At 39.8% G+C, this 12,836-nt stretch overlaps 1 protein-coding gene across 1 annotated transcript; it reads right to left on the bottom strand.

Moving 5' to 3' along the window:
- Nucleotides 1–2,308: 2,308 nt before the first annotated feature.
- CUNH11orf65 (chromosome unknown C11orf65 homolog) lies at nucleotides 2,309–12,104 on the bottom strand. The gene is made up of 7 exons (XM_088522132.1): nucleotides 12,065–12,104; nucleotides 10,073–10,126; nucleotides 8,172–8,375; nucleotides 6,551–6,684; nucleotides 4,966–5,136; nucleotides 4,681–4,736; nucleotides 2,309–2,507 (listed from the first exon to the last, which is right to left on the bottom strand). Exons 1-7 carry the CDS (start codon nucleotides 12,086–12,088, stop codon nucleotides 2,350–2,352), a joined length of 801 nt encoding a protein of 266 aa, XP_088378258.1. The 5' UTR covers nucleotides 12,089–12,104; the 3' UTR covers nucleotides 2,309–2,349.
- Between the last annotated feature and the right edge of the window lie 732 nt (nucleotides 12,105–12,836).

Raw genomic sequence — 12,836 nt, 5'->3', positions numbered from 1 at the left:
ATATACAAGCATATATATTATTTTTAAGGTGAAAATAGCTGCCTCAATAAAAGATTTAATTCTATTCCATCTTTTCAGTTCTTGCTGTTCCCTCAGATGAACCAATAGCATTGTGCTTCCCTTTTTATTGTAGTATTTTTACAGTATAGAACCAATGCATTTTTTTTCCATTTAGACAAGGATCAGATTTTCCCAAAAGCTGTTGGCATTCTCTATGAAAAGCAGTTTCACTTGCACATACATTCCCAAAATCTATCTGCGTCTGTGGCAGACAATTCTTCAGATTTCCCATGAAGATAGGTATTTTTATTCAACAAAAGACAAAGCCTTTAGTTGTTTGTGCTGCTCCAGGTGGCTGTAGCTACTGCAGGGGGAACTTCCAAAGGCTTTGGAGACTTTATCCAGAAGCATTACATGGAAATGTCAGGACTCCAACAAAAGATGCAATAATCAGGTAGTTTTACCTCATCTTTCCCAACTTATCTGAAAAATCCAGAAAGCATCTGCTCCTTTGATCCTGACACCTTTGGCTGAACAATCTAGAATTACATGTCAGCTATGGTTGTAGCTCAATGTGGCTGCAGTCAAGGGACACTGTGACGTTACACTGTTGTGCAACAGCTGAGGCTGGCGGTACCTGCGCTCGACACCCTCTCGGCCCTCCCCACGTCCCTGGTCTCGGCAGCACTTGGACTCCTTCCCGCCAGGGCTGCTGAGCAGACACGTTACCAGTCACACCAGACGCAGAGTTGCAGCTTCACTCCTCCAGTCTCAGGCTCTGTGTCCAGCCCCCACCGTGCCATCCGAGTGCTAGACAAACACAGGGCTGGGAGCCCTTCCTCAAATGGCACCTTCCCCTGGTGCTCCCTGACCTCGTGCCGCAGTGTGACCACGGTCTGCACCGCGGCACACTGACCTTGTCATCTCTGCCTGCGGCTGTGTCACACGGCTCCACTGAGAATCCCAGGTAACAGCAACGCCCTGCAAGGTGAACTGGCACACCGAGCAGGGCCGTCTCCACGTGCCAACAGCTAAAGGAACCTGGCCAGGGAGTACCAACTCAGACAGCACGTGAGGACTAAACCAGTATTCCCTCTTTTTGAATTTTCATTCCATGTACTTTGCTGGAATAATTACACAAGCTTTTAATATGCAAGTAACATGGAGTAAATTCATTTTTAAATTTTAAGCCGGCTGCTCTGATCAGCCAGAGTAACAAAGCAGCATCCTGCCAAGGTCATGAGCACCTGAGGACACAAATGCCGGGGCCGCAGCCCCCGTGCAGCTGAACATCCCCAGCTCGGGGGGCAGCCGCCCCCGCAGCCTGCTCCTGAGCCCAGCCTGTGAACTGACGGCTCCGAGCGGGACAGGGGAGGCCGTCCAAAACAGAGGACAGACTTGAGATGACAATAGCAACCAAGGCCTCAAGCCTGTGGCCCTCCAACTCGTTTCCCATCCCTCTTATTTCAGGTAGAGACACAGGCTTCAATTAAGCAAAACCCAAGATGCACTACATGGCTCCTTAAAAATGAGAGCTAAGCCTTCAGACAGACAGTTTCATCTTCCCTAAGCTGGATACTGTCTGCAACAAAATATCCCTTTGCAGCCTGCTTTCCTGAGCAGTATTTCTGTGTCAGTTTTCCTCACCTGTGTCATGGGGCAGGAACACCTGCACAAATCAGCACTGCTGCAGCTTTCTTGCTAGGAGGCTCCAGCTACACTGCCCCCTTAGTAGGACAGAGGCTTCTTTTAACAAATCACCACATAAACCATTGGGGGAAGACTTGGGGTGACAGCGACGACCTCTTGCTGATGGCTGGACTTGGAGGAGACTGGCTGAGGGAAGCTCTGCAAGCTAGAACTTCCCTAAAAGCAGAAGAAAATGGTCTTGGGCAGAGGGACAGAATAATCACAGTTTACACATGGGCAATGTTATGAATAAGTGTTTTCAGAAGAGGTTAGAGATGAAAATACCTGGCAGTGGTATGTCTAAAAATCACTATCATTCTGCAGTAATTTTTAGCTTTCAGTGTAAAGCTTGTGTATCAATCTAGCCATCTGTTGTGCAGAAACTTTATGCTGGGCTCTGAAGAAAAAAGACGGTTATTGCAGCTAGGGGTTGGAACAGAAGTAGAGCTGATGATTGATTGATTGTTGCTTGTGTTCACAGAGTAACCTGCATGATAAGGCGGATGATATTTGCTTTATCTATCAGACAGGACTTGTTTAGTCAGCCTCTTCTGCTGAAACAGTAACTTTACTTCACATCACAACGAAGTAAAGCAAACTATGGATGAAGAATAGCAAAATTACCATTCAGAATTTGTACCCATTGGAGAAATTTCTGCCTCAAGGAAAAGGTGTATTTGCTGGTGTTACATTTGGTCGTGATGCAAAATCTGCTTCTCTTGCAGATAAGGAACTAAGACTCGCTGTTCTTGTTAAGTTAAGGTGTGGAATCCGGGACAATTCACATGTATCACGTGGTGACTGAAGAAAGTGGAAGCCTAAGCAAAGAGTTGAAATGCAAGTCAGAAAGTCTATGGCATAACATTTAAAATAACTCTATCTTTACATCTACCTGTTACAACACCTACTAAAACTAACTAAACAAATAAATATAAAAACTAGAGGCAGTTCTAGTTGTGTTGGAGAAATGATAGAAAAAAACAAAAGGAAAATATAGTCTGCTTTTTTGAAAAAAATATTATGGATAGTTTGTTGGCCATTTTTTTTCCAGATAGCACAATTCTTGAATTACATGACATAATTTAAATTTTGCAAATTTAAATGAGAATAGACTCTGGCTCTGCATTTGATATTTGTTTTTGTTCTTTTTTTTGACTTGCCTCACTGCTAATCAGTCAATACTGTACGTTCACACACCTACACACTGCATATGAGGTAGGCAGATCATACACACTGAAAGCCTCTGGGCTATGTCAAGACACAGAAACCTAAACTCGAGTGATGCCCTTGCAGCACTTAGCAGCACTACTGTTTAATTAAAACCTGTTTTAAAATCAATCTATTCAGATCTATGAAAACCACTGTGGGTGCAAATCACCATAGGACATACCTCTGTTTATAATTATCCCTTATCTGCTTAATTTTAATTCTGTCATTTACATGCAAGGTCTTGTAAGGCAATGACAGTAAATGAGAGATTCTGTTAAGGCAAACTTTATACATGGAATGATAACAAAGACCTTTGTGACTGTGGCTCTCCTCAGGATACATGATGTTTAATGTTACCACATAAAGCAACAGGGTGTTTCATCATCACCCTGTTCAAACTAGCCAGTATTTATGCAGGACGGGAAACTGGGCTCCCTGTTCACACTGCTCCTCATGCTCTGCCCAACTGCTTTCCTTCCAACTCCTACAGCGTTTGTCATCCTTAGTTTTTATGATTTCCAAGTATCCATCTTTTTGATTAGCTGTATTGCAGATCTACCTATCTGAGGGGTCTTTTCATACTGCTTGCTGCCATGAAAGAATTACTCATCATTTTAATTAAAGGCATGTTTGAAGGTTTTAAAATTGCATAATGCTTGAACACATTACATGCATGTAAAATTATTTTAATAAATTAACCTGTTAATATAAAACATAAAAATTCTTTTTACATTTATATCCTATTGCACTGTCCAATTACTCTTTTTTAGTGATATGAATGTCTCACTAATCAAGTGATCTGAGTGACTCTACACTGAGGAGCTTCATGGATTTCTTACTTGGAAAAATAATATGTTAAAGGACGCTCAATATACAAAACACGTATTTTACTCTGAATGTTGGCTGCCACACTGCATTTAATACATCCAGTTAGTTTATAAATAACTCATTATTTTGATATCCATCTTCCAAGCATGTCTATGAGCTATTCAGAATTTACTGGAAAATGCCTTATCATCTGCTAGGTAGAGAATTACGATGCTCTTTATTTTTGTAGGATGCTCTATTTCTTCATGGTGTGAGGGTGAGCATGAAATTCTATGAACCAAGTGCTTTTCTGAAAGACTTGGGAGTTGACTCCAGCAAACTGAAGTACACAAAAATCCAGACAGCTGGAATGTTGCATATTCCCAAGTGTGCTTTACTGGTTGGTGAGGCTTTGGGATTCTGCTGATTGCCTTGTTAGATACAGCTATAGGGTAGGGTTCATGGCAATAGCTGTGCAAAATGCTTAACTATGTGAAGAGACAAATTTTCTTCAATAGCCAGTGTCAGTTTATGTGATGAAAATGTCTGGAATTTGCTTACTGTCTCATGCTCAGTTACTGCATGGGAAAGTATGCAGTACTTCAGAAATAAAATGCTCAATCATGACCGGGTACTATGAGATCAGCACAGAGCATCTGCCTTTCAAAACTAGGTATTTTTTTCCTGGACTTCTAAACTTCATAATCCTTTTTTAATTATTAAATTAAAACAACTTCCCATTTTAAAATTCACTACCATAAAAAAGATTGCCAGATCTTAATGATCCATACACTGCTTTTTATGGAGTTTATATTGTGGACTCAGAAACTCAGTAACTTACAGAAAAAAAAATCACTGAGATAAAAAAAAAAAAAAGGAGCCTTGTTGCTACTTTTACATTAATTCTTAAAAATTAAATCATATATAAGAAAATTCATTGCTATTAGAGAGGTGCTATTAGAGGCAGTCACTTACCTTGGCAGTTAGCTGATGAGTTGCTTGTTGCAGTTTTATTCCATTGGTTGATGTACCTAAGCACAATAAAACATACATACATTGCATTTAATGCATCACGATTTACAAAATCCTACACTGTCACATATCTTTAGTTTTACTTGATGGCCTATTAGTCAGCATTTAGAAACACTTCCTATTGCACTGCACTACAGGGCCCTGTAGAGAGTTTTAGAGGGAAAGTTTTATCAGATTTTATCACTAACAATCAGGTCTTCCAGACTAAGACCCCAAGCACATACTTACTGCTCGTAGTTGAGTGCGTTTGTCCATCTCAGTATTTCATCCACTTCCCAGTCCATTACACTGTTTGATCCCTCTTTCTCCACAGTGTCAACCACGCTTTCTGCAGCCCTTTGAATTAACATCGCAGCAGCAGGATCTTCTGTGGTGACCCTCAAGCTTCCTGCGTAATACCTAACAGCAAGGAACCGTTTTGCTTTAGGCTGCTCAGGACAGTCGTTCCTGCTACCTGTTCCACACAGCAGCAGTTCACCTGAGTTACAGACACATGGCAACAAATGCAAATCCAGCCTGCAGCTCGCCCCGGGCTCGAGGCCAGGCCCCTGAGACCTGGGACGACCAGCAGTGGGGGAGCTCTAAGCTGCTCAACACCTGAACAAAATTTGGGGAACTCATTGCTGTTTGGAAAGGGTGGTTATTTGCCCTGTGGAGCTTCTCAACTCTCCACTTCCATAAATCAGCATTTTGGGGTAGGCAGTCGTTAGCAAGACTTGCGAGGTTGCTCTCCACAGCCTCTGTCCTCAGGTACCATACTCAGGAGATGCTCAGCCATCCACACATAGAATCACTATGCTTGGAAGGACCTTCAAGACCATCAAGTCCAGCCATAAGCCCATCATTCACTGTCAGCTCTTTAACAGAAGCAGGAAGGGGGGACAAGGGAGAGGTGCGTAGATGCCATCCCTAGGTGTTGGGATGTTTCTACTTGGTAAAATGCTTACAGATTTTAAAGACCAGCAGAAACTCTCATTAATTAATCTGATGTCCTATAATAACATATACGATATAATGACAATCAGTAATTCTCACAATGGTGGGAGATACTCTTCTATAATACACAGGTGATTACTACCCAGCTCAAAACATCATTTTTGATCCAGTGTTATTTGTAATTAATTTTTAGCTATTTTTGAATAGAAATAAATACAAAGGTTCAGGTAGATCCTAAACAAAAGTTTCATTTAGTCTAATGCTAGAAGCTTACTCTAAAGCAGGCTAAGGTAGAATCCATAAACAGTCAGCAGAGAAAGAGGGAGTCCTCAGAAAGTGAGTCACTCTGCTGGACAGAGCTAAGGAAGGACTCAGTCACTCCTTGGACACACCTATTTTTATCCAAGGACAACTGAGGAAGACTAAGCACTTAGATTAGGCACTTAAATTTTCATGAGGTGATGGCAAGTTACACGGCCAAGGCATTTATCTATGGAACCTCCTCACAAGTCTGGAAAAAAAAATTACGTCCTTCTGTTACACTGCCACAAACTCTATGCAATGCGGTCAGATATCAACAAAGAAACCACGGAGAGAAGTAATATGGTTTGGAATGAGGTTGCTTCCCTCTGCTTTGTGCCCAAAGCACCTGCTGAATAGTTTCAGAGTCTTTGCATGAACAGACTCATGAAGTAACTTTGTCCTCAACAAAAGCAGCTCGACATGATATTGATCACAACTCGATGCATCATGTTCATCATGTACATGTTTTAGTAAGCAGGAAAAATAATAATTTCTGAAGACAGCCATGACGAAGTTACTGTTCAAAACCTATGAAGAAAACATATGCACATAACTAGAAATTGTATTAACTCACATTTTTTTCATCCATTCAATTTTTCTCTTTTTTCGCTTTTTCTCAATTTCTTGCTTCCTCTTCATCTTAGAGTAATGAAACTCCTCTGCCTTTCTGTTTCCCTCATCTGTTACAGGATCTATAGTCTTCCAAAACTGTTGGTAAATGTGAAGTATTGAGAGAATTTCATTGAAGTGCCACTGCTGATGCTTTTAAAACTCCAGTGTGTATGTTCTTATAGGTCACATGCTTTGTTTATCATGATGACAATACAAATGCATCATTTTTACCTTTTACTTATATACTCAGTATAATATGCCTCACCAGAACCCCTTTTGAGCCTTTCAAGTCACTATGTCTTCCCACAAGCGCTAAGTCGACTACAACTGCTCCACTCTGTAATTATCTGCCACACCTGGGGTACTGTGTCCAGGGCTGGGCTCCTCAGTAGGACACACCGCAGCAAGTGCAGTGAATAACCACAGAGAGGACTAAGGGATTGCAGCTTCTCCCACATGAGCAAAGGCTGGCAGAGCTGGGCCTGCCCAGCCTGGAGCAGAGAAGACTCAGGGGTATCTTATCAATGTGTTTAAAATTCTGTTGGAGCGTGTCCAGAAGATGGGGCCAGACACTCTTCAGTGGTACCAGCAACACAACAAGAGGCAAAGGGCACCAGCTGTAAGGGGGCAGTTCCATCTGAATCTATGGAAAAACTCAAATGGCAAGGAATTCAGAAAGAAGAGAGCATTGCAAGTTAAATTTCTAATTTCTACATAAATGTAAATGAAAAGAAAACCTTCACACTCCACAAGATGGTACCTGGGTTTTTTTTTTGTTTGTTTTTTAAGTTATGAAATACTTAGAGGTTAAAATAGTTAACTGCTCTAACTACACTTAGGTTAGTTCAGCATCAGAACGAGGGAAGCACAACAGTTCCACAGAAATGCCAGACTTCCTTGCAGTATCCAAAAGTAGCCATTCCGACACTCTGAGGTAGACGGCATTCAAGGGAACTGTTTGGTTAATCTTTCTTCAGGCCAAATTGATAACAGAAAACTGTGCTTGTGCAGACCTTTCATCTTTAAGGAAGACTGCCAAAAACACAACTGCTTCCAGAATTTAAAAAATAATGCCCCACAATTTTAAGATAATTTTATGCTGCAATTTTCTATCTTTTTATACCAGACTATAAAAAGCTACAGAAGTATGCTTATCAATCCCTATTTTGCCACAAGCTGTTGCATTATTTTATTAACTGTTAATCTAAATATAGTTAAGTTCTAAGTTTATAGTTAAATGATGGAATATTTCATTTCGTTGTTCCTATTAAAGCACTATATTATGTCTTTACCACTAGGTCTTTTCCACAGCTGACAAAAGTCTTATGGAATAGTACTCAGAGCCATTTAAACACATTCTTACTTAGTACGCTTTGCAATGACTAAGTTAGGAAGAATGTATTACAAATAAAGTATCTCATGTAAATCTTCAATCATTAACTCATATGACAACAAAGATCTTGTCTATGATGATTTTATATATCGACTATGTGAAATAATGTTCCAGTTCACACACAGGGCAACCATGAAGAAAAAGATAAGCTCATGTATTAGGGAAAAATAGTTTGTTTTCCTTTGCTTACTCTGATGGAAAGAAGTCTCCAACCATTGTTCTCTATACGCTTGTACCAGCCGCTGCCATCATCCTTCCATATTTTTCCAAGAATCCTTTCCTGCAGCACCTGCTTGGGGTTTGGTTTTGTGTAGTCTTTAGGGCTGTTGGCACACATGTCCACAATAGGTCTGTGAGTGAATATTTTATAATAAATGTTTGGAGGAAAATTGGCCTGTAGAGAAATATTCCATTAGAACTTGCTTTTTAGAACATACTCATTCCATAAAAAATTGAAAGCTTATAATAAACTCAAATAGGAATTCGATATATATGGAAATTACATTTGGTAACTTAATAGACTTCATTAATGGTCAAAAGAGGATACAGCCACATGTATTATCAGTTGGTTAAAACAATAACAAATTCTTTGGATTTCTTTAGAACTCAGTCAATTGAACTACCAAGTGATTTACTGAATCATGGCACTCAACTGAATCAACCTTCTCTTAAAACTACTGTAATCGCCCAGCAAATACTGATTTGTGTAACTTGGTCTCAGAAAACACACTAGTTGTCTTCACTCCATCATTCAATCCTTGTCTTGCTAAAAAGGAGCTAAATGAAAACATGCTAGCCATGGCATTATCCCAGTATTCTTGCTGGATGTCTTGGAAAACCCTTTTAGAAACGGCATGAAGAGAGTGGAAAGGTTGAAAAACACTAGTCATTAATAATTACATCAGGTATTATCACCGCTGCCAATCATTTCTGATTGAAATTATTTGGATGACAGGTAATCACACCTGTGTCTCTGAGCCTGGAGAGAGGAACCTAAAAAATACCAGTAATACAATTTAAAATGACAGGACATACCTTTTTAAATAATCTTTTTCTGTCTATATTTTGTCCTGTTGCCAGTGTGTGCTGAAGAGTAATTTGGCTCTAAAATTCCCATTCTCATACTCTTTTCTTACTTCATACTTGCTCTTACTTAGGCAGATCATCTTGTAAGTAATAATACATCTGCCTCAGCCTGAACAGAAGGCTAAGTAGTGTCTAATGCTCCACCAGTATGACTTAGAATTGGTGTGATGCACATTAATGATGTTCTATTTAACGAGACAGGGCTAAATAAGGAGAAGAAAGTCTGAAACAGGAATGAAGTAACTGCAAAAGAAAAGTCAGGCAGACAGCTGGGCAAAATGTTGGCAATTTTAGGTATTTCAGCTGTTAATTAAAGACACACAGCATTATGTTACTTTAAGCTATTTACATGTCCAATATCAAGAATCAAGCATTTTATGCCTAAATCTAAGTATCTAAGTACACAGCAAAACATTTCAAGTAGACCACTATTTAAACATACTATTTTTCAGATTTTACTGTAGTAAGATTTTAAGTCTTACACACCACAGGCTCCCTCTGCAGTTAAGAGAGCTGGAAAGTCACTTACACCAAAGAATTTACCACAACTAAAATATTAATTGTCTTCTCAAGACAACAACTTCTTCCTCTTGACTACACTGGGACCTTGAACAACTTTCCTCTTTGCTTATTTATCTCAGCTAAGCTGCTAAAGGGAGCTGGAATATATGTCAATGAAAAGCCTCCCATAAAAAAAAAACCTGTTCCACTGAAATCAACCTAAAACTACATTCAGACAACCACAATGCTCTTAGTAGAAGTGGATCAATCATAAATCTCTAAGTCAGCAAGACAGACCAGAACTGTAGAAATAGAGATCACCTTTTTTTAAAAAAAGATGCTTAATAATTTAATAAATTTAATAATCTGTTTTTATCTACCTTGACTCGTTTACTTGAACACATTTATTTTATACAAATGTGCTTAATGTTTTCATGAACTGGTTACGTCTGCGCATCAGAATGAACCCACAGTGAATGTCACACATTGGAAAATGATACTTACACCACCCAGTCTGAATTTGATGAAAGCACCTGCTGCAACATCTAGCAATTCTGCCTGTAAGTAGAAAGGTAATTACCTAGAATGCTTTCATCATACTGAGAAATTAAGACAGAAACAGTTATGAGCAATTGTATTATTCCATTTTTGAAAGAAAAGCTAGGCTTGAAATCTTTCAATACACATGTTGAATACAGCATTAGTTAGACACCAAAAGATCCAATACTCGGGTGGGGCTCTGCTGAGTACAACCAAGAGGATGACCTCATGGAAGCAGCATATTTTTTATTCTCAGCTGTTTTAATTGCTTGGATTATTCTCCCTGAGTGATTCCAGATCTGTCCATTCCTTAGCAAAGATGTCATATCACCACCTACTGCAATCAAGGATTTGAGGAATTCTGCCTCATTCTTCAAAGAAGTTCATTCAAAGAAATTTTGCTAATGCAAACATAAAATTCCATCTAGCAAAATACCCTCGCCTTGATACTGGCCATTCTCTGGTGCTTAGGAAAAAACAGAACAAACACATGGACTGCAGAAGTGTTTTCTTATAGTGACTGCCTGCCCAGCTTCTACCATTCAGGAATATACTGAGCAAGCAGATGCATCTAAACCAACATATTTAGTAATCACAGATGGACATACCTCCTGTGGTTTTAACTAAATCAATTTCCATCTATAAAGATGTGTATCAATAATTTCTACTCTGTGAAAAAGCATTTCTTTTCAGGAAGGCAACCAAGCAGGAAGAGGAATTGGGGGTTGTACAAAAATCAGTCCCCCAAAACCAGCTAGGAAAGACAGTGAAGCCCTGACTGACAGAAGGTCACAGCAGGTCTGTGATACGAGGATCTGTACATTTCTTATCAGTACAGACTATTACAGCAAGATCTGGCTCCAGATGCAGACTCCTGAATCTATATTTTCCTATATTACATGTGAACTTGGCCCTGAGGCAGCTCGTCAACAGGGAACTGCTTGATATCATCAGGGGAGTTTAGATAGCAACTGAGTCAACCAAGTGTTGTCTATTTTCTGATGAAATGAGTCACTCTCCAGATTCTGTCAACTATACCTACCAAACCTGCACTGACTATAATGACACTGCAATTACCCAATCATATGTTGACACTTTAATTAGGTATCTGATACTGCAGCTGAATTCCAGTCTTAATTATACTTAAGAGGCTTTCCATTTTGTTACAAATTCTTGCAATTAAAAATAAACTGTCTTATTTAAATAAAACTATTTTATGTCACTGTATTTATTAATTGCAGATCTCAGAAAGAAGAAATAACAGGGCAAAGTTTATGGAGCCTTCCTTTCCAATTGCATTTGTGATGTTTGCTGTATCTGAAAATCCAGTCTAAATAGCAAGACCACAAATGGAAGCAGAAACACATCTGACCCCAGCTGTCAACACTCTTCAAATAATTTTCTTTCTAAATCTCATAAATTAATTTCTCTCTACTACTGTGAATGCTCTGTTTCAATTACCTGGTAGCACCACAGAAGCACAGTCCTGATCAGGCTTAAGTCCCCTTAATGCATGCAGGAAACATGCACAACATAACTTTCTAGCAAACAAAGATGCTTAATAAAAACAGCATCCGCAGTCTCTCATGAGGAAGTACATAGGAAGTCAATTTGGCCTATAAAAGCTTTTATTTACTTCTAGAAGACAACTGGCTTCTATATCCTTAGTCTTTTTGTTTCTTTTTTTCATATGTTTTGTTTAGACTTATATTTTGATGTCCAGCTCTGTTCTGCCTTGGATCATAGCTTCAATTTTGTTCAAACTCACACTGCATCCAAACTGTGGGAGTCAGAAAAAAACAGAGGGCAACCAAAACCACTGTTTGATTTATAATACTGTAATGACCCTCATTTTCGAACACTGTGTCACAAATATAGAACATTGAGACAAGCAATGCTACAACATAATTATCCTACTTCACTCCGTGCTGTGCAGTGCCGTAGAACAGCCCCTACCTCCCGAGGGTCAATACACTTCATGAGCAGACGAGGATCCCCTGTTCCTTGAAAGCTGATCAGTTCTTTGTAGCACTGAAATACGCGCACATCCTGTAGAGAAGTGAAGAGATCCTAAGAAAGGCGGTCTTTGTATTTTGCAGTTTTGGAAAATAGCTCTAAGTGCCTTTCCCACACCCATCATTAAGATGAATTGCGGCACAATTTCTGAAATAGTCTAAAATACTGTATAGATACTGAACCTATCATAGGAAAAAATAGTTTTCCATAGTAATAGAATAAGGTAAAAATGAAAGAAAGATACTTGTCTGCATGCTATGGACTACTATAAAAGGGGATGGTACCAAACACAAGAAAACCATTGTTAGTGGGTGCCCATTGGCTGGCGGACAGGATGGGCACCCTGGTTACAAATAACACAGAAAAAGCAGAGTTGCTGAATGCCTTCTTTGCTTCGGTGTTTACCAAGGGCAGCCCTTTAGAGCCCCAGGCCCTAAGGACAAGAGAAGAACCCGGGAGAGAGGAAGAGTTGCCCTGGGTAGAGGAAGATTGGGTCAGAGAGCACCTAAGGAAACTCGATACCCACAAATCCATGGGCCCTGATGGGATGCACCCCAGAGTGCTGCGTGAGCTGGCAGATGCCATAGCTAAGCCGCTCTCCATCATCTTTGAAAGATCCTGGAGAATGGGGGAGGTACCAGAGGACTGGAAGAAGGCCAATGTCACGCCAGTCTTCAAAAAAGGCAAGAAGGAGGACCCAGGCAACTACAAG

Source organism: Tinamus guttatus, unplaced genomic scaffold, assembly GCF_059628265.1.
Source record: "Tinamus guttatus ecotype Peru unplaced genomic scaffold, ASM5962826v1 Tinamus_guttatus_pri_ptg000150l, whole genome shotgun sequence".
Classification (NCBI taxonomy): Eukaryota; Metazoa; Chordata; class Aves; order Tinamiformes; family Tinamidae; genus Tinamus; species Tinamus guttatus.
This window is presented reverse-complemented; position numbering and strand designations above follow the sequence as displayed.